Below are 23,564 nucleotides of genomic sequence, written 5' to 3' on the forward strand. Positions count from 1 at the left end.
TAGAAAAGCAGCAGCTGATCTGTACATTATTGCATCATGATGACATCATTAGATGGAGGAGGAAGTCCAGGAGAACGGCTGAGAGCTCCTCGTTCAACATCAAAGACAGACCAACCTTGACACCAGATACTGCATAGATAAACATACATAATAATATTTACACTAAAAACGGTTTGTTCATTACTGGAAGACTGAGATGCTTCAAGTTATTCAGGACAAAGCAGGAAGACAGAGCAAAAACATAAAGGAAGAGTTTATGTTGTATGCTTCTCCTTTTGTCAAAGGTTTGATTTGTTATCACTAATAGCCTTCTGTCATAATGAAAATATACAGACAGCACATGGGCTGTATAGCAAATAAACCTCAGTGAGTGAACACTGACCACAACATCAGATCGAACTTTAGAACATGTGGTTGTGTGAAAGTTGTGAAAATGCTTTTGGTGAATATTTACAGTGTTCACTGGAAAATAAATTATCAGAGCAAAGACAAAAGAAACCGTATTTTTGTTTTGATAATGGAAAGTGAATAAACGTATTAAAGGAAAATTGCTGTTGCAGGTTGTGAAAAGTTCCAGTGACGTGATAAAAGTCTTGAAAAGTTTCCTCTTTGTGATAAAAGTCTCCAGAAAGTTCTGGTGAGATTCAGCGATAGCAGGAGGAAGGTTGAAGTGAGTGAGTGTTGACAAAAGTCAGGATCAAAGGTCTTTTTTCACTGTTAAACCAGGAAATGGTCTGATCCAGAGTCCAGAGTGAGCCTGTAACAAAGCGGCAGTGCAGACGACATCAGGTTCAGGCAGAGGTGTGGACTTTAGGCATGAGGAGAAACAGGAGTTTGCTTATGTGTCAGAACCGTCAAATCAATCCAGACAAGATTTTCTGTAAAAGATGTGAGATGAGATTTTCTTTTTTTTCCTTATTATTACCAAAACGATCAAACCTGTTAAAAACTGATTTGTTGCCATAAATTAATTAGTGAAAAAACTGTTTAGGTTTGGATCTGCAATAAATTAAATATATTTAATGTTTAAAACAGATTGCTCTCTGAATATATTAAAATCTGACTATGCCACAAATGCCTGCTTGAGTTACATACTACAGTTTTCAGCTGTCACTAGTTTTTTGAGTTTTCAATAGGAAAACAAATTTTGGTGTTTGATCTTTTCTTGAGATCTGTGGACAGCCATCACAATACAGAATAACCCAATCCTAATTTTTTGTCACATCACAGTATGTTTGCCTAAGATTTTGTATGTTGGGGGTTTAACAAGTGCGCAGAGAATGACACCGCAGTCCAATTTGACATGAAGACCACTGCGGTAGTCGTGACAACATTGCGTAGGACGTATGCTAAGTTTTCTGACTCCCGGAAGGAAGAAGGACCTCATGCACTTAAAATATCTTGAATTGACATATATTCTGAGTTCAGATGAGAGTAATTTAGAATGAATCAACCCACCTCCAGACTCTGAGGACCCACTGCCACCTGAACCAGGTTCTAGGTCCAGGATACATTTGTGTCTGAGCTCTGAAAAAGCAGAAAATTGCCTGACAATATTGTTCTATAGATTCAGTTTTCATGGAGATTTTTTTAATTATATATCCTGCTTCCTGTTTTTCGATTCCTGCGGAATCCTGAATGTGAAGCTTTATTTTCAGCAGATTGAGGAAACCACAATATCTGTGGATCGTTCATAAATGATGAGGTGCATTTTTTTGTTAGCAAGGTCAAATAAAAGAACGTGCTAATTTTTTCTGTTGATCCACATTTTCCATGAGATGGACGTCCAGCATCACGATATCAACAAATGAGCTGCAAGTTTCCAGGATCACTTATTGCTTTCAACTAAATGTGTGAAATTCAGACATTTTTCCAGTCAAGGTTTTCTCATTAGTGTGAAATTAGCGTCACAGGTTGCTTCAGTGAGAAAGACGTCTGATCCAGGAGGATGTTTTGTCCCTGTGTCTTTTGTGAAGCCTCAGTCAGGGGAGAAGGTTGCAGGTTTGAATCCTTGCAGCTGCAAGGACATAGCCAATGTCTCATATGGCCTCTTCTGCCCCTGTGGCTCCCAAAAAAATGTCAGAGGTCAAAGGTAGCTGATTTGACTCCCCACCGCCACCTCTGTTGTCAGTATGGTGTGAAGAGAAATGACCCTTGGCCCGCTCTGATTGGTCCAGGAGCTGGACGCAGGAAGGAGGCGGTGAAGAGGGACGAGGAGGCCGAAAGGCGAGGGTGGAGAGAGATAGTCGGGGTGAGGGGTGAGGAGGCAGGCGTGAGGAGGGGACAGGATGAGAGAGAGGAGGGAGCGAGCGAGATGGAGGTGGTGAGGGTGGATGGCGGAGGAGCGAAGGTTGTGGAGAGGAAGGAGGGAGAGAGGGAGGGCTTCACTAACTCATTCTGAGGAGGAGAGAGGATAGAGGAGAGAGGAGAAGAGGACAAAAGAAACAAGGAGAAAAGAGAGTTGAAGGGGTGAGGAGAGGATAGGAAAAAAAAGGAAACAAGGAGAGGAAATTATAGTTATTATAATAGTTATTGATTTATTACTGACCAATAATATTGATTGAATTATTGATAGTGTTTCACATCTGCTTCTACACAATACTGTACTTAAATATGTTAAGTAAATGTGAATTTGATTTTGAGAGGGTGGTAGAGAGACACTCACTGTGAGAGTGTTTCTCTCCTGTTTGGTATAAGGGCTGTATTTGGGTTTGCTGGGTTTTCCTGCCACTCGGTCTTTGTGCCTCCTGCTGGAGATGTGCTGCAACAAAAACATCAACAAACACTGTCAGACTGATGAAGGAAAACAGGGTAGAAAATAGCTCATATTATCAAATTATCCAGTAACAGATCAAATCTTTCAACCACATTCCATATCATCTTTTTTTTCTCTTCACCCTGAAGGAGTCATATATAAAACTGGAAGGCTGATCGGAGAACGGACACCTCGGCCGAGTCTAACACCCGGGCCACACTGTCTGCGTGAGTTGTGCATGTGGACTGTGAACGTCTTGCACTTCATGTCAGCGCACATGTGTCCACAGCGTGCAGATATACACGTCTCAGACATGTGAGCTGCCCTGATCTTCGACAGAATTAAGGACCTGCCTATTTTCTCCGAATGTCAAGTGTAGTTCACAGCAAAAAAGATGGTGAAAATAATCGTTCACCACTGTTTCAATATATATATCCGTCAAATATGTCACAAGCATATATATTTCCTGTACCTGTTTCAAAGTCAAAGCACTCCCTTGTTTCTGTTGACTGACCTCATGAATTAGTTCTAACAAGGTTTTTATTGTAATCACAGGAACAGAAGATGAGTCCTGGTATTTAATTGAGCTCTTTCTTGGGTTATGTTCCACCGCTCCACCAAATGTTATGGAAGTCGTTGGGACTCGTTGAGTCATTTTAGTGTTATCCTGCTGACAAACTACTATCAATCAAGTACACTATAGTTAATAACAGTAGATTGATGTTATACTGTTCGTGTCCGAGGTGAGTTTCCACCTGTTTGAGTTGGATCTCAGAGTTGACGTGGACGTCACAGATCTGGCAGTGGAAGGTTTTGTTCTGCAGGCCGGAGCCTTTCAATCCCAAGCTGATGCCGATCTTCAGCTTTGCTCCGGGACGAGGGAAGGCCTTGATCGGCCCTGCTCCGCTCCGGGCCTCCAGCATCGTCTTGTGCTTTGAACCTGGAAGCAAAAGAGGCACAGAAACCAGCTTTCATCAAATGAGATACATAAAATATGACCCACTTGGCTTTATGACATCACCTCCATCCAGCTCACCTGCGTTATGAGCCTCCAACTGAGACAGAGAGTTGACAGCCACTTTGCAAAGAGAGCAGTAAAGCAGCTTCTTTGCCTTCTCCTCCTCAGATTCAGCAGGGAGAGGTGTATCCTGGGAGGAAGGAGGAGGAAGAGGGGCATGGGACGAAGGCGAGGTGACAAGAGCTTGAGGTGGCAGAGGAGGGGAAGCTTTGGAGGAAGCAGAAGAGGAGGAGGGTGAGGAAGAGAGGGCCGGAGCGGGTAGAGCGGAGGGAGGACTGGAGGGAGGAGGCTCACTGCTTGCTCTGCTGGACGAGGGGGAGGAGGAGGAGGGAGGAGAGCAGGAAGAGGGGAGGAGGAGGAAGGATTTGAGGGGAGTTGAGGAGTCTGTGAGGCTGGATAAGAATTCTGAAGAAAGAAATGAAAAACATCATGTGAAACAAAGAAAAAACTCACCACTGCATAAAAACATTGTGACATTCTCATCAGCAGATAAACCCAACCTGTGTGCTGATTGGTGCTGCTGTTAAATGAGGCGTGAGGGGCAGGGCCGGCGGGACTGGAGTAGCTCCCATTGGTCTCTGCAGTGATTGACAGCTTGGTCTTGGTCTTGTTCTCCTGAGTCTTGAGCTTCTTGGCGTGACGGCTGCCTCTGTAATGAGCCTCTGCTTGAGACTGACGGACAGAGAGACAAGTAACTTTTAGATCTTTATTCTTCTGTCATCTGAAATCCAGACTGTTCTCTTTGTTAGTGTCAAACAGAAACGGTTGCACGGCTTACAAGACTTTACCACCAGGCCATCAAGCTTTTTAATCAAGCTGTTCACGTACCAGCTCAGAGATTGAACTCTATTTTATTTTTATTTAAATCTATTTAATTTAAACTGCTTTTTTCCTTCTCTCTTTCCCTTACTTATTTCTTTATGTTTCTGGTAAAATTGCCTTATTGCTGAGATGACCTGTCCTCTTGTCCAATACCTGCCACCAGTTTCTGAGACTCAATGTCAGATAATAGGTGCATTATTTAAATTATCGAAACTGATGCAACACAAACCAAATATATCAGAGATCATACTATTAAAGATCAGTGTGTAGAATTTAGGGACATCTAGTGGTAAAGTTGCATGTTGCAGCTGAATACCCCTCACCTCACCCTCCCCATCCACACAGGAGAGAGAACAAGAGTTTGTACAATTTAGATGAAACACTCTAGTGAGAACATCACTGGGAGTATTTTATACTCAGTTTCTCCCGATAGATCCCTTTCACCTAGGTCTTACTCACCGAACCTTTAAGAAATAATAATAAGATATTATCAGTCAGAGCTGAAGGTGCTGAGAGAAAGTCCATATAATGCTCTCAGCATTCATGATTTTTGTGAAAACTGAGGGACCAACAACATTTTGTAGCAGTTTTAATAATAAATAATAATACATTTTATTGTAGACACCGAGGAACACCTAACGATACATCACAAATGAACAAATGAATAACTAAAATACAACCACCACGTATCAATACAAAATATATGACATAAGAATAGTTGAAAAGTAAAACCAAGGTTACATTTGGGTTAAGAGAACATTTAATGTGACTCTATTAGCTTTTAAATATCGTATTCTCCTTGGCCATATAATGAACTTCATGTTTGATGTGATTTTCCACTGGTTTCAGATGGTATTATGTTGTAATTTTCATTTTATTTTACTGTTGACTGCACCACAACTTGCTCCTCCGGGACAATTACGATTTTCTTGATCATGGTACAGTTCATCCTGTGTGAACCATTCATTCCCAATGTGGTCTGGATGACTGGTTGCATTCTGAGTACGACAATGTCAGTGCATTTACAGCTGCATTAATGTGTTTTCTCCTGTCAGTGGGTCAGTAATACACCTCCAGGTCATTAGTGTCCTCGTGTCATGACTCAACTTTTACTCAGCGTATTAAACTGAGTTAATTTTCTACTCCTCTGATTCCTGTTTTAATGTCCACTCATGAATTATTTAACCAGCTCATAAATTATTCAGGTTTGATTGGCACGTCACTCATGAGCGGCTCTTTACCTCTCAGCAGTCATTATGTGATGGAGCTTAGTGTCCTTAACACTGCTCAGTGTAAACATAGAGGGGTAGATGTTACACCTGCAAAAACAAGCTGTGGCAGTGTTAAGTATCACACAGGCCCAGTTTGTTTGAGTTTAACGATTAAAATAAGAATATTTTGGGGGAAATCATCTTCGGTAAAAAAAAACATCATGTTTGTGCATCCAGTGCAGAGACAGACCCAGGACGTTTTTTTTGTCCAGCTGAGCAAAAACTGCAAACATTTGTACAGTCGAAAGTGAAAAAAAGTCCAAAATCATTTAAATTAAAAGGAGGTCCTGGCAGGGCTGGCATACCATCATGTATTTAATCAGCTCATTGTGGTTGTATTCAGTCTCTATGTTGTCATTATGTGTCTCCTAGTAGTCGTTTATGTATTTTAGTTGTTGTTTTGTTGTATTTTTATGTCTTTTGTAGTCATTTTGTCTCTTAGCTGTTGTTTTATATGTTGTGTTATCACATCACAGGAAGTTGATCACTAAGGAAGAGGAATGAAGCAAAAACACACTTACATCAGAGTTGAACCTCAGCTGACAGACGTTACATGAGATGACCTGCCTCTTTCTGGGCACCATGGTAACACCGAAGGTGTGATTGATGACGGCCTTCTGCACTGGGTCCATCTGCAGGAAACATCCAGAGGTCAAAGGTCGACAGCCTGCTCTGGACTGACTGAACAGTGATTAGTCTCTTAATCACAGTCAGGTGCTACATCACCCTGTCACAGTGTCCTGTTACTGTCCTTCACACACACACACACACACACACACACACACACACACACACACACACACACACACACACACACACACACACACACACACACTCACACACACACACACACACCCCACACACATACACACACACACACACACACAATGACACAAACAGTCACATACCGTGTTGAAATTTGGAAAAAGTCCCACTGGCGACGCCGTCTCGACAGAATAGGTCAGGAACGGTTTCATCATCATTGAGGGACAAGTGGCCCCAACCAGCCCTGGCAAGGCCCCGCCTACTGCGCCACACCCACTTCCTGCAAACAGAAGACATTTTTTAACCTCGCAGATTCTCCATATTTTCTGACGAGCGAGTGGGGGGGATTAATGGCACTTCAATAACAATTTCAAACGTCCATACAAAGAGTCTCTATGGTGTTTTATCAAGACACTGATCAAGAGAAGCAGCTGCTCCACTATAGTCAATACATAAAAACTCTCTTTTTGGCAGATATCACTGGTTTCAAACACTCTATGGAGCTAAATAAGACTTCTTATTCATGATTTTCACCCATTCTTCCTGCAGATCACTTTTAGTCCTGAGATCATTTTCAGGTTGTCTTGCTCAAACAGCATGTTTGAGACGTACACACAATTTCTAATGATGTTGAAGTCAGGGGACAGTGAGGGCTGTTCCAAAAGGTCCAGCCTTTGTTTCTCTTAATAATTCACTGTGGACTTTAGATCATTGTCCAAAGCTGCCGGCCTCTTTTCACTCTCACTTTCTTGACAGCAGCAGAATATTTACATCTAGTATTTTGGTGATTTAATGGAATCCATTTTTTCCAATTGATTTGAAGGTTTTAACCACAAACAACCAAGCCCTCATGCATATCATGTATCATCAACTAAACTTATTATGTCATTCCATAATTATTACGATAGCTATGGTTGGCTGTGGCTCAGGAGACCACTAACCCGAAGATTGGTGGATTGATCCTTGTCTCCTCTAGTCTGGATTTGTGTGTGAATGGGTGAATGCAACTTGTACTGGGTGGTCAATAACACTGGAAAAGGGAAGTATACATAAAGTCAGTAAACCATTTATAAAGACTACTGAGTTGTGACCATTTGTGTCCGTATGGGTAACGTTAGCTTGAACCTCAATACAAAGATTTTCCCGAGTGATACAGACACACTTCTTGGCAAAGCCATCCAAGAACAAATGGAGGAAATCCATCTCACTCAATTGTTTATATCATTTCAACCTGGAGACCTGAGCATCTGCTTCATAGGAAGAATGTGAAGAACATATGGAGCTGCGACCGCTGGAGGCCCGAGCGAGAAAGAGAGAGAGAGAGCGAGAGAGAGAGAGAGAGAGAGAGAGAGAGAGAGAGGGTGAATGAGCAGCTCACAGAATGAGTCCGCTACGGGGCCGGTGAGAGCTGCTCTGTTCATCTCAACATATCACAACCATAACAAAAACACTGTGAAAGTTTAAAGAAACAGAAGTGTCTTCAGTCCGATTGTAAAATTACAAAGTGATCATGACCGAGGAAAACTTTTTAAAGTCGAATCAAGAGTTTACTTTGGTTTAAAGTATATATATAATCATAGAGCATTTAAAATGGTCTATGATTGGAACCCACTTTAAATGCAGAACAACTCAATGGGGCCCATTTTAAATACCATTTAATATATATTTACAGCTGTCCTATAGCTACCGACACATGCTTTTAAACAATTTTAAATGCACTATATCTTATTCTAGCCTATTTTAATTGGATTAACTAAGTGAAATACATTCTAAACCAACTGATGTAACCCATTGTAACTGGTCATAAATAAAATATACAACACTATGAGATTTCAATTGTAGTTATGACCCGTTTGAACCATTTAAAATCCACAAAAAAACCTATAACCCAATGTAAGGTATATCCAGGTCAGAACAGGCCAGACCAGGCCAGGCCAGGCTACATGTGCATACCTTTAGACTGACATTAGGCTAGCTGTGGATTAGCTGCATGCCACACTGTTGCTTTCGGAGTTTGATCTCATATAGCAGAGCAGGAGTCAGAGTCTGTATTTATCACCACAGCTCTTTATTAAGTTCAGACAACATGACTCACCACGCTGCTGTAATCAAACACATGTAGCTGGACACCCACGGTGATCACTGTGTGGATCAGCATTTGTTATCTGGAAGATTATTTGTGATGGTAAATACAGATTGGGGCCTATTTTTAGCGATGGTGTTATGTGTCAACTTGATGGAAAAATAAAAGCTTTGCATTCGATAATGCAGCCACAATGAAGATGTAATACTAGTAAACTGAACCCATGCACACTGTCGTTGCTAAAAATATCTCCATTGTCAGAGCAATGTCAATAACTTTCCATGTGTAATCCTTTCTACACTGTATATATATCTTACTTTAACTATTAGATTTTCTTTTGTTTTTATTGATTGTTCCTTTATTTATTTGTTTTTTTTTTCTGAGGGCTTTTATGTCTGATATTGTCCGTGCTGCCGTTACATGGAAGTTTCCCATTTGTGGGACTAATGAACTATTATCTCATCTTATCAACAACATGAGAACCAATCATGACTTATCAAGCATCACTGAAACCATCTCAAGAACCCATAACACATCGATTACTGGTGCCCTCTCAATTAGCCTGGAACCTTTCTCCATTACAAACCTACTTGTCTCTTGGGTCAGTTCCTCCTCTGTGTTGATAGTTACCTCTGTTTGTTGGTGAAACTTGGTGAAAGGGTGTGTAATGGATCAGGGAAGAACCATTTACATTTTGGTGCAGATCTGGGAATTATTTATTACTTTTTCCAACATTGTGAGATCAGGCATTTTGGGATATTGTCACTGACTTCACAGGGAATTATTAATGGGTCTGAGAATTTTCCTTTTTAAACTTTAAACTTTAAAATTGTGAAATAGGGAGGAGATCTATATGGAAACAAAAATTAAGTATTTTAGGGGGGAGATGTTTATTCAGTTACTGTATACTAAAAAGTACATACCACAGAATGGATATGTGGTGTTTAATGTGAGGAGTTTGCAGAAAACGTCTCTGAACACGTGTGTGTTACTGACATCAATACATATATGCAATATGGTGATCAGCCAAATTAGCCTCTGTAGAGATTTGTTATTGAAAACTTACAACACCTTTACTTAAACCACCTTAGAGACCATCAGAACTTCCTTAAAGACCCTGCTCAACTAATAAATCACCTCTAAGACCATTAATGGTTCTTTAGTTGCCACAGGAATCTGCTTGAGGACGACTTAAACCATCTGAAGGGGCCCAGAACAATTTGAGCCGTCTCAAGGATCACTTGAGCCTTTACAAACCCGTCTCTCAATCTGTCTCGCCAGCGTCCGACCTTTTTAGGGTCAATGTTTCAACATCCATCAACACCACTCAAATATCTGGTGACTTTTGTCTGCGAGTTAGTTTTTTAGGGGTGCTTCATTTAGGGTGAATCTTTTACATGCTGATATAATCTATACGTGTTGAGCGTCCGTTCTTTTCTTTATGATCTGTATGACTTGAAGATCATTTTCAGTGTGTGTGTGTGTGTGTGTGTGTGATGAACAGTGTGGTGACAGAGTCGTCTTAATTCTGTCCTTCTGTCCTGTGCTAGGAGATCTGGTTACCACACATACGCACACACAGTCACCTCTCTCTCTCGAAAGTAAGTTACTGTTCTAAGAAGCTGCTATAAATACTGATACATATCTGCTACTGCATTCACATGGGAAGTCTGAAAACCGAGCATTAGAAGTGACCAACAATCAACTAACACGTCAGGCAGTTTTATTTCAGGCTGTTGTTGATTGGAGAGGAAGATCTGTGGAAGCCGCTTGTAAATAAACACTGATGATGACGCTGAGAGCTCAAGTTACTTTTACTTTTCCATGTGTGAGTGGAATCTGTTTCACACGGGCAGCATTATAAAACAGGTCAAACTGGATCTTACACTGGACTCGCAACTGAAATGCTGCTCATTCACTTTAAATGGGGAGACGTCATCCGTTGTAGAACTGCATCGGGGCTCCGCTGCGTCACGTTGCTCATGCTGCGTACAGCAGAGCTCGACTTGTCATCCTTAACAGAGGAACCAGCCTCTCAAATCATGTTCACCCATTCACACACACATTAATACTGGGATCAAACCATTGATTCTTTGTTTAGTGGACTACTCGCTCTTACTTCTGAGTGACAACTGCCTTATACTGGTGCATTAACTGCATCCAATCCAGTCCAGACTGGTGGTAGTTAAACAACTCTCTCTGTTTTGGGACAGTTTTACCTGCTCCTAGATCATACATTAAAGTTGAACTTGATGTGGAAAATTCTTTTGGATATTCTTCACCTGGGCCAGTCCCCTAAACATGATGACATTTCATCAAGGTACTCGTATTATTATCACTGAGATTAATGAAAATGTTAAAAAAAAATTGGATTCTCGTCTGACCCATAATGCATCCTTCCCCCAAGCTTTGAGATAATCTGTGCCGTACAATTTGCATAATCCTTCTAAGTGACACACAAACAGACAAGTGCAGATGAGAATATAACTTTGATGGGGAAGTAATAGATAAAACGTTGGCCAAAGAATTTCATCTTTTTATCTTAGTTGTAAGTTTAAATCATTATAAACCAAACATATCTCAGTTGCACACATTCAGAACGACCACAGCTTCTCTCCTGGTGCAACATTTGCTGGTTGGGATTGAATGGTCTATAAATTGATCCTAAACCCTTTCTGAGTCGTCGCATCCAGTTTCCTGCTGGTCACTCTCTGATCTTTGCAGCGGTCATATTTACGACTTGGCTGCTATCAGGGTCATCTCTGGCATTCACACCCCACAGACAGAACACACACACACACACACACACACACACACACACACACACACACACACACACACACACACACACACACACACACACACACACACACACACACACACACACACACACACACACACACACACACACTGTTACTAAAAAGTGTGGTTGCTATTTGATCACTCACGTCAGCCTGGTGCATAAATCCACGTGGGGCTGATTAAGCACCGTAAAACTTTTTAGTTAGTTGCAAAAACTGGGGCATAGCATCTCTGGTGTTTCTGGCAGGAGGAAAACTTTGGGTTCATAAATAAATATATATATATATATGCATCACATTAGAGCTGTGATGATCAGTCATTTAATTGACTAAATCGTTGGGTTTTGGACCATTTGTCAAAAAATGTATCAGACGCTTGAAGATGTCACTAATGCAATAAATTGATTAATAATAATCAGACTAATTGATAGTGAAAATAACGAATTAAGTATATACCAGAATACTTCAGCAGCATGATGACAGGAGTTCAGATAAAACATCTGAAGCATGACACACACACACATACAGTGCTAGGTAGGTGTAATTAAAATAAGACAAGTACGCAAGCAACCAGCTGGCCAATAACAACTCATCTTTCAACTGCACTATGCACTTCTGTGTGTGTGTGTGTGTGTGTGTGTGTGTGTGTGTGTGTGTGTGTGTGTGTGTGTGTGTGTGTGTGTGTGTGTGTGTGTGTGTGTGTGTGTGTGTGTGTGTGTGCGCGCTTGCATCGGTCTTCATAACCCTCGTTGAAGCAGTTCTGAAAGCGTCTCAGTCATTCAGTCTATTTCTGAATGACGGAGATACTTTTTGTATCCTGCAGTCACAAATCAACACAGCTCTTACACTGTGACACAGACAACACTGTTTAATCAATTACAAGCCGTGTTGACAGCACTGATCTTTGAAGGAGACCAAAACAAAGCAAGATAGATTATTAGTTGAACTATTCCACACATTTTTGTGTACACAGGAAACGTATTACAATAGCAACACATAGAAAAAATCATACCACCTAAAAAACTACCTAAAAAGCCCCACAAAAGACAATAATTGAAATTTGAACATATGATCAAAACAAAATATAGACTGTCAAAATTAATTACAGCTTGGATGCTCATACTGTCAAAATCACTCGTTTGAAAATTCGCAATAGTCGGCTACTAGGTGAGCTCATAAGGATTAATCAAACCAACCACCCCTATTTTAATATAGATGATAAAAAAAAGTCCTATTTACTTGATTCACTAGATCTGTATTATTAATTGGATCAAAATAAACGTTTGGGATTTTTTTTCATCAAGATGGATAAATTACTCTCTGAGAAATCAATTAAGATGTTGAAAAGCAAAAATCATGGATCTGGATCAGCCCTCTAACCACCAAAGGTTCTTCCCTGAAACATAGTTTGTAAGTTTCATGGAAATCCGTTCATGATTTTTCCGTAATCTTGCACCAGATCAACAAACCAACAGACAGGACTTAGCGGCGAGGAAAATACTGGGCTGTATAGTAAAGCATATATTTAAGCAGCTAACCTGGATGCTTTGCACGTCAAAACACAATATGGGCGACTTATAACTTTAATCCAACTAATGTCAGAGTTTAATGAATAAAGCACCGGAGAAGGGTTGTGAAACAGTATTATCTGTTGCGTAAACATCAGCCCATCATCATCCAGACTGTTGATGCAGCTTCATTCTCATCATCCTCTAACTCAGCAGAGAAAAGAGAAACATCTGGTGCAGTTCCCAGGCTGTAAAGTGATTCTAGCCAATCTGACAGCAGCACAGACACAGAGAGCAGAGATGATACATAGATTACATTTATATGGTGTTTTATGGTCTTAACTATTCACATGTTCTCATTCATGTACATGCCACACATTCACAAGTACAGTGTCTTGCCCAAGGACACTTCAGCAGGCATATAGGAGGAGCTGGGGATTGGTTGGTTAGTAGTCGACAGCCGCCCACAGGAAGTGATAAAAGCAGAGCACGAGGAAGAGCCATGAAGATGTTTCAATGAAAGGCTCCTACCTGCACCTGATGTCTTCTTTTCTTTTTATCTAGATCCAGATTTATTTTTCTTCAACCTTTTCTCCGCCTCTGGCTGTATTCACTGTAAATTCTACTGTTCTCTACTGTAACACGTTCTGTCGTCTACTGTACTCCGCTGCTTCCTGTCTGTCCCTGCTACTCTGCCGTGGTCTTTTTTACAAACCAAAGAGCAAAAGCCAAACACACCCACCACTCACTCTGCATGTGTGTGTGCTTGTGTGAGAGAGAGAGAGAGAGAGTGTATCAGGTGACTGGAGCAAGAGTGGCATGTGTCATCGCTATCTGAACCCCCGAACCCTAAGCGTCAGGTGTGTGTTTCTTTTTGTATATGTGTGGGCGTGTGCGTTAGTTCTTAATCCCCTGCTGCCATTTCCTCCAGAGACAAGAAACTCTATCCCTGAGGACGACTGAGGGGGAAAGAGAGCGACCGCCCATGCACACACACACAGTTTACCGATGATATTGGAAGATGAAATTACCCTGCTGCACTCGTTGCTTTCTGTGTGTCTGCATGTGTGTGAAGGGATCAGAGAGCAGTTGCTGTTGGTTCACACAATCTCTTGTTACACAGGGAATAGTGTGCGTGTGTGTGTGTATGAATGCAATAAACATTAAAAACTAAGATAGTTCGATATCAGATGTTTCCATCCAAACACAGAGCAGAAGTTTCCATCACCTGCTGTGATGCAAATATGAATAGTCTGTGGAGATGAACAGCTGGTGGTGCAAATGTTTCACCTACTGTCGTTCAACCACAGCAGAAGAAGAAAATAGGAACTTTCTGTTTGGTTCATGTATGAATATGAGGCATGTGACGTCTTCTTAGCGTTTTTCCTGCTGTTAAACTAGTCAAAGCAGATCTGGACACGTCCTGAACGCACTGGCTCCATGGACCATGAGCTTCTGTGTCACAATTCAATGGGGTCTGTGAAAAGTTTCCAGACTCATCCATTCAAATTGTCATGATATTTGGGTTTTCTGTGTCGGCATAAATGATTAATGCATGTCTAATATCTTTCTAAGATATGCATTTCGTGTTGTTCTTTCACATAAATAAATAGAAGTGTAAAAAAAATTCCAATTATTACAAGGCACATGAGGGAGGTCTGTCCAGGGTCCTTGGTTGAGAAAAAATAATTATGTGAAACTCTAATCGCGTCCTGAATCCAACTCTGTTCTGCATCTCATTTACAAGTTTTCCCAGAATGTTAGAATATGAATAAATACATTTTCTTCCAGATCAATAATTTCCCCACTGACTTTCTCAGTGAAAAAAAAAATTAAACGCAGGGGCTAGTTAAGCCGGAATGATTCCAGTTTTGTCCTTGGACGTCCTGACGGCACAATGATATGATCCCTCACTGCAGAAAACACTGCTGCTGAAATCACTGCAGCTGGAGACAAAGCCTGGAAGAACGTGGGGTATTAATACACCGCTGATCCTACTGGGAGGAGAAACCATCCCATCACCTTCATCTGCATCTTAAACATCCCTTATCCACAGAGAGCGAGAGCGCTGGAGAGACACAGCCTGAGTGTGGTTGTGCTGACAGTAGCATTAGACATCACACCGCATTATTATTATTATGCAGAGAAACATAACGAGCGAGCATGTATGTGTGTGTGAGGTGTATGTGCTCTGAACGTGACCTACTTGCAAACACGCACACACGCACACACACAGTCATGTTTGTACAGCTATCCTAGTGAGGACACTGCATAATGCATTCCCTAGCCCCTCGACCTAACCCTAACCATCCAAACTAAATCCCTAACCCTTAAGCCTAATTCTAACCCTAACCCTAAAACCAAATCTTAAACCCCAAACAGTCCATTAAAGGTGGGTGTACAAAGTGAGGACCGGCCAAAAGGTCCTCACTTTCCCAAGATGTCCTCACTCCATGGGTTGTAGACTCAAACTGGCCCTCACAAAGATAGCTGTACAAGAGCACAAACACACACACACACACACACACACACACACACACACACACACACACACACACACACACACACACACACACACACACACACACACACACACACAGCAAGCCAATCAGGAGTATGAAAGCAGACAGGGGAGCTCCAGTCTGAGACTAAGTATAAAACAGCGGACACTCACAGAAAAAGAGCAGCATCGTCACCTGCAGTAGAAATTTCATTAGAATCAAATATTTGTATGATTGTGTTGGACAGAAAAAAACAGCGGACTGATGACTGAGCAATTCTTAGTTTCAGTGAAGCAGCTAAAAAATGCAACATTTAAGCGAAAGAAGAAAGGTCATAAAGTCGTGCTGCTAAAGGATGGAAAGTGATTTGTAAACTTCTCTGATAATTGATTATTAAATAAGGCTTTCATTTTTTTTCTTCTGCCAAACATGATTATAAACTGAAAAATACTCAGGCTCTGTTCATTTTAAATTTTAAATTTTAAATTGGGGTGGCAGATGGTTTTCTCTTTCACAGCAAGAGGGGTCCGGGTTCGAATCCTGGCTTGACCAGTGTCTTTCAGTATGGAGTTTGCATGTTCTTGCTATGTCTGCATGGGTTTTCTACATTAACAGTCCATAGGTGTGAATGTGAGTATAAATGGTTGTTGGTATGTTGAGGGTAAAAGCTCAGCTAGGATTGGCTCCAGTTAACCCACAATGACCATCAAAGGATAAGTGGTATATGGATGGATGGGCGGATACACACAAAATGATTTGATACTTCATACGAATACATTCCCCGGGGTTGTGGCTCATTATAAAATGGATTTTTACACAATTTTTTGACATTATATCGTTTTAGCAATCAATAGATTAAAAACGCAGTATCCAATTAGCAGATGAACATAATCCTTGCCTGTAGCCTTAAATGTTGACAGCACAAGACCTGTGGACAGCAAAAGGTTTCTTATCTGATTTTTTTAATTCATTTTCAGGATTTTTCATTTGTTGCAGAACCAGCAACATTTAACACAACATATCTGTGTTAAATGAGCCTGATTCTGGATAAAAGAGGCGACACACCGACTACAGCTTCTCTGACAGAACCCAACGGATGAAGCGAGACTGAGACAACAGGGCCCAAAGGTATTATTTAGAAACAAATGTATGATGTTGTGTCAGTTACAAAGACAAGCAACCGATATCTACAAACAGTGAAGAATGAAGCATATGTCTAATCTGCAGAAACTAAGCCAGACACACGGTAGACAAGGGAATTCATTGTGTGTTTTTGTCTCGCACACACACACACACACACACGCACACCGCGCTGTGGTGATGAGCAGCAGTGTGTGGGTAATCACAGCAGTCACGCTATCTATAATGAGAGGAATGTCAGCAAACAGAGTCAGACGACCAATCTCATAATTATCTTATTTCCAATATTCTGTTTCTCCAAGGAAACGTCAAAATGATCTTTGATTTGTATCTAGCTGCTGATTCACCTGTAAATACTGCTCTGCCTGAATAAACACAGCCCGATGTCCAGGTTGAGCACACGTGAGGCAACCATCACATTTAAGAGAGGGCGCACACAAGGCTGCACAGCATGTCCAAGTGTTTGTAGCAGAGATCTGAAGTGAAAAAAATCCTGTTTTTCAGACTCTTCCTCCGCAGTAGGTACATTTCAACCCACCTGCTTTCAGGTGCATATTATACTTGAGCCAAAAAAATGAAAACCTGCTACAAAAGCCAAAATACTGCTCCCTTTGTGGATGTAGAGAAGTTGGCATGTAAAGAAAGAGAAGATGATGGCGGATGAAAACAGACTCCACTATACATGGTGATTAGGGTTTTTTGAGTCAGTCTCTCAATTTTGTCCGGAAAGAGATATCTCAACAACTATTAGCTGGAGGGTTAACAGATTTGTTTTACACATTCATGGTCTCCAGAGGATGGACTCTGTTGATCCTACTCTTTCCTCTAACGCAACCAAACGGCTCATATTTGTGGTTTTCAATGTCTCAACAGTTCTTGGAGGGTTTGTAGGTAAATTGGTTACCACTTTCATGTTTCCCAAAAGTAAAATAATAATTATAATGTGCCTACAGCAAATACAAACTCACAAAGCTGCTTGCATAATTGTCGACTCAGTCTTGTTCACAGTGAAGTTGAGCTTTAAATTGAGGGTATTCACATACACACACTGGATGAACACAACACTCAGCACTCGTACATTTTTATCCCTAATAACTATGTGTAGTGTAGTTATTATATTATCTATGAATATCTGAAGAATCAAATTGGTACAAAGCAGTCGAACAAATTATCATTTTCTCATGTGGGAGGTCTCTACAGGTTTTTGGTTTTATTTGGTTTATAGTTTTTCCATGTTTTCAAGTATGATATATTTCCATAGGTTTACACTATACATGTTGGCCGTCGACATTTTATGGAATATAATAATGAACTTAAACATTATACAATAAAACTAGTTATTTTAAAAATTTCTTGTTTATTTACATTTTCACTTTAATATGCACAATACTCTGCACTTTTACTGCCTTTTTTTGCACTTCTGGTTAGATGCTAAACTGCATTTCGTTGTATAAGTACTTGTACTGTGCAATGACAATAAAGTCTAATCTAATCTAATTTATGAAAATCTGCCTTTTTCACATTGTCTCTTTATCCATAGAACAAATTTAATATCTCAGCCAAGACACATTACTGTTAAGAGACATGATACCTTTTATTTGAAATGTATGCTGTTTCATTACATATAGATAAATGTGTAATCAAAAGAAAGCCAGATGGTCAAAATTAATTCACTTCAATGAATTATGAGAAAACTGCTTTATCATTAACTGTGCTGAGAGGAAGCTCCAGCTGAATGTATTTCATTCAATTTCCACTCAAACCACAGTTTTCACCCGAGCAGACAGTCACACAACCTGACTACAGCCTCAGTTCAAAGTTTGGGTGCAGGTCATGACCTCCTGTCGTGTCACCCTCGCCCCCCCCCCCAAAAAAAAAACACCACACTCACACATAGCAAACACCTGTAGTGTGCAGCCTGACACAGTAAGCACATGCTTTAACAGAAATAGACAGTAGAAGGATTTCCTACCTCGACTCAGGAAACGACTCCACATCATCAACAGGGAGACAGCTGTCTCACCTCCTCCTGCTCTCCCCTCTCCTCTCTATCATCTGCTCCCGCGTTAACAACAAGCAACAACGAGAAAGCACAAACCAAACAGAGGAGAACCGCCGTCTCACTGTCTGTCTGTGTAAACGCAGAGAAACACGTGTGTGTCTGTATGTGTCTGTGTGTGTGGGTGGGTGTGTGTGTGCACGTGCACGTGCGTGTTTAGAGGAGGGCGACCGACACACAGCGAGAGAGAGACAGTGTATGTGAGTCACTGAGGTGATGATATTCAGGGTGAGCGGTGATGACAGCCCCTCTGTCTCAATGGAAATCCCTCTTTCTCTGTGTCTCTTTCTCAGTGCTGCTCACTCGCTCTCAGCCAGTTCATGGCACCGTGATTCAGAGAGAAGAAGTAGAGGAGGAGGAGGAGAAGGAGGAGGAGGAAGAAAATGAGGAGGAGGAGAGGAAATAAGGGAGGTACATACAATTTGAATTCCTTTATTCTAAAAACTCAAAAGACTGAATGAACAGAACAAAGACGCAAAATAATAAACCAACAAATAATTTAACGAAATAAGTAACAGGGAATAAAAGTCAACTAAAGTAAGATATAGAAGAAAAGAAAAAGCCTCTCCTATGTGTCCTGTACAGGTTTACTAGTCCCTAAATCAACTGTCTGCTGTCAAACAATCTCAATCTGATGTCAACTGGTCCTACATGTCTTCTACTAGCTCCCATTAGTTCCCATCAGTTTGCCGATAGCTCAGCTAGTCCCACCAGATTTTTATTATCCTTTGACAAGTCAGACAAATCCCTGATTATGCTTAGTTTTACTACAGACCTTGGCTAGTCTTTGTTCCACAAGTCCTAACACATTTCTACCAGCCTAGATCTGTTATTATAGCAAGTTTTCTACTTTACCATGGACTTCCTTCAAATCCATAATGAGTCCTGCAATTCCGAGCAGTTGTCTTTTAGTCCTCCATTAATACAACCTGTTTCATCATCTTTATAATTTTTTCAAAAATTTTACTTAACCTTGACCAGTCCTAGCCGTTGTCTATTAGTTTCTCTGGTTCTGCCGTCTTTTACTAGTTCTGCTAAGATTACCTTACCGGTGTTCCTTAGTCTTAGCAGTACTCTAGTAGTCCCATTAGTCTTACCGGTTTTGCACTTCTATCTGTCTATTATCTGTTACTAGTCCTACGGTCCTAAAAACCCTCTGGTTGTGCTGTCAGTACTTTCAGCTATTGAGTAGTTCCACTAGTATTACCAGTTTGCTTAGCTTGCTCTGATAAGGACTGGACTTTAACTGGTCCTACTCTATTCTACTAGTTGCACAATAATTGCCAGTTTTCTAGTGGACCCCAACTTGTCCTACTAATGTCTTCACCGGTTTTGTCAGTCTAAGCTGCTTTATACAAATCCTCTTTCAATACAATCCATACTTTATTGTCTATCATACAAGATTTATGTCACACCCAAACTAATCCTAGTTTTGCTAGTCCTAAAGGTTCTCTACAAGGCCTTTTGGTCCCTAATAGTTCTCTTGTAGACCTACCTAGCTTTTGGTCTGACTATTCCAACCAGTCTTTTAGTCGTTTTATTGGTTTTCTAGAGGAATTCTAGCGGAATTCTATACAAGTCCTCCAGAGCTAAACTACTCATATCAGTCCTCAACTATCTGTTCCACAGTTTTTCGATTTGTCTCTAGGTCCTGTACTAGGTCTCCCTGGCTCCCGTTGGTCAATTATCATTTCAACTTGTCCTCACCAGTCTTCTGCTGTCAAAGCTAGAGTATTACATGCATGAATATGTTGGAAGGTTTTATCCTAATCTTCTACCGGCGCTCCTAAAGAAATCCAGTGGCTCTTCTGGTATTACGAGTTGTCTAATGGTGGTAACTGATGACAGACAACTGTGACATGTGGATGCAGCATCACAGGTTCATATCTGGTGACATAAACTTCTCTCTGAGCCTATTTGTTGGGCACTGTACAGCGCAACAAGTGCATGGATCTGTCAGCAGAGTCTATTCATACACTGCTGAATACATCAATGCAAGACAACACATCAACACCTGTTCAATCTCTCCATCACACACACACACACACACACACACACACACACACACACACACACATACACACACACACCGACACACACACACCGCTGCAAAGTGTGTCTATTAATAACTGTCTATTTTTCTCATATGTATGAGGTATCAGGACAACGTGCTTACCCTTATTAACCCAGGAAAGCTAATTAGACATAGTTTAATCACGTAATAACACACACATCATCTTCAGTGTTCTAAAGAAATATCTGATCAGGAACGCTGAGGTTCTCATTACTGTAAGTTCAAAATTAATAGTGAAGTAATTTACTATGTAAAAGAAAAGAAAGGAAAGGAAAGGAAAAGCTGAGATGATATGAGGAGACGGGAGAGGAGACATAGCGGAGCAGAAGAGAAATCATGAAAGAGCAGCTTTTAATATTGTAAATGTTATTAGACTCATGTGAGTTACTCTCTTCATTTGAAGTGAGCATGTGGATCATGGGAATTCACTCTATTCATTTGTGAGACTGTGTGTGTGTGTGTGTGTGTGTGTGTGTGTGTGTGTGTGTGTGTGTGTGTGTGTGTGTGTGTGTGTGTGTGTGTGTGTCTGAGTGTGAGTGTGTGTGTGCGAGCGTGCGTGGTGTGTGTGCGTGTGTGTGTGGACTGCCTCCTTGTGGTCACTAACTGCCACACAGGAGAAAACAGGAGAAAACTTAATTGAGAACAAACACATCCAAACTATCTACAATTAACAAATTATTACAATAACTTCCCATACATCAAATCAAATGCTACTCCCGTCTTGCAGTGCTTAAACTTAAACTGGAGTATTTTTGAACAGGTTTATTGTTCTTTTTAGTGATGTAATGGATCGAAGCTATTCCACCAATGGTGAGATATCATTTTATTCCATGACATGATAATCAGATGACACTTTTTACTGCCATTGTTTGAGTTATTTAATTTAAAAAAAAAATCTGGGAAAACTTAACCTATTCTAGCTATTTTATTCAATGATTGAGGAGATCACATATCATGTCGTCTGTCCCCTTGCAGCACAACTTGCATTGGCTGTGATGTCATCTGACCTGAACGCTGATAGGCTGCTCAGCTAGCCAGGTCACTGTCATACAAACACACACTCAGGCTGAAGCTGCCTGCAGGAGCTGAGTCCAGGCCAAAGAGCTTTTCATGGTCGAGCAAGCATCACATAATAGAGAGAGAGAGAGAGAGAGAGAGAGAGAGAGAGAGATGACCATTAAGGCTGAGGTGTTTGTGTGTGTGTGTGTGTGTGTGTGTGTGTGTGTGTGTGTGTGTGTGTGTGTGTGTCCACTAGAGAGAGTTTTAATCTTTAATCAGTGTTATTGTAGCCTGTACACTGATATAGGCACACAGTATGTAATTACAGCTGCTGCACACACACACAGAGACAGATACACCTGCGTAAGTGTGTGTGTCAATTGGAGATTGTGTTTCCGTGTCCTGACATCCTCTCACATACTGTAATTAGATGAATTTGAATGTTTCCCTCCTTTTTCACAGATTTAAAAACTTAGTGATTTTTTTTTAGATCCTTATTATCCAACTGCAGTCGACTTTTTGCAGTCAACCCTTAATGTCTGTTCCAGTCAGGACTAGATTTTGAGTTCTTGATCAGGAAAATGTGAACAAACTGGGAACCCATAATAAAATGTGACTGACACAGTAAAGACGTCACAACCTCAGGTTTTGTGGAGATGGATACTACGAGATAATCACCAAATATCATGTACTGCTCTCATTACACACACATGCAATGAGAGCAGTTCTGTTCCCGAGTTTAATGTCCTGCTGTCGTCTGCTCCACTTTAACATCTTTACATCTCACAGCATGATCTCACACGGTTGATCAATAGTTTGACTCTTAGAAACTGGGTCTAAATCACAGCATACGCTCAGAAACTGTACCAGTCCGATCAGAAAACGTCAGAGAGTCAAACCAAGGAAAAAAGCTATAACTGTTATCTAGCCAACAGAGGGAGTTCGAACTACTTTGTGATTAAACGTAAAATTGGTAATTTTGGCCACGGGGGTCTCTAACTCCAAACAATGACAAAAGACCTAGGTTGATGACATCATGAACAACCTGGGATCATGGGAGTATTTGTCTTCACCCACACTGCTTATACCTGACGATATCAGCTACCGACTCAAGCACAAATACCGTTCACGCATGAGGTAATTTAACAAAGTTTCAGCAAAGCAAAGCAAATGGCAACGAATAATCGTGATCCATTACCAGTGACCAATACAACAGTCAAAGGAAAAACAGCTGACTGGCTAAGTAACGCACGCAGACACACACTCTCTCACTCACTCACTCACTCATTCATTTACCCACTCTCTCTCTCTCTCTGACCTCTCCCAGGGGGAAGCAGCTGTGGATGATGGATGAGCCAAAGTCACTCTCACTCAGCAGAAAGACAGACGGACGCACAGACGGACAGACTGACAGATTAATGTCTGCTTTAGCTCCTAATGTCCCTCTGGTTACCATGATAACTTGCACGCCTTTCTATCATAATGCTTGTATTAAGGAGTACAAGCATTTGCATGTGTTTCCTCCCATGCAGGTATGAAATGCACATGCACGACAGGTGTATAGTCTTTGTGGTGTGTTCACTGGTCCTACCTGCAGTTATGCTTGGTGGAGCATTGAGGGCCGGGCTGAGGCCTGGGGTTGGAGTTAGTCCTGCAGGCCGAGAGCCGAGTCCTGTGGCCTGTGGAAGAAATCTGGACTGAGCCCCTGCTGAAGTAAAAGACGTCCCATTAAAACACATAACAGGAGCTGACATTGATAAACTGCTGC

General features: G+C 41.1%; 1 protein-coding gene across 1 annotated transcript in view; it reads right to left on the reverse strand.

Annotated features, from left to right (window-relative positions):
- Positions 1–2,127: 2,127 nt before the first annotated feature.
- The window catches only part of znf385b (zinc finger protein 385B), a 21,822-nt gene continuing 385 nt past the window's right edge, over positions 2,128–23,564 (reverse strand). Inside the window, exons 3-10 of the mRNA XM_061089125.1 lie at positions 23,388–23,504; positions 6,775–6,911; positions 6,388–6,498; positions 4,274–4,445; positions 3,792–4,178; positions 3,511–3,695; positions 2,666–2,761; positions 2,128–2,397 (exon numbers count right to left, since the gene is read on the reverse strand). Coding sequence (XP_060945108.1) covers positions 2,128–2,397; positions 2,666–2,761; positions 3,511–3,695; positions 3,792–4,178; positions 4,274–4,445; positions 6,388–6,498; positions 6,775–6,911; positions 23,388–23,504 — 1,475 coding nt within the window. The remainder of the gene's footprint in view (positions 2,398–2,665; positions 2,762–3,510; positions 3,696–3,791; positions 4,179–4,273; positions 4,446–6,387; positions 6,499–6,774; positions 6,912–23,387; positions 23,505–23,564) is intronic.

This window comes from Limanda limanda, chromosome 16 (genome assembly GCF_963576545.1).
Source record: "Limanda limanda chromosome 16, fLimLim1.1, whole genome shotgun sequence".
NCBI lineage: Eukaryota > Metazoa > Chordata > Actinopteri > Pleuronectiformes > Pleuronectidae > Limanda > Limanda limanda.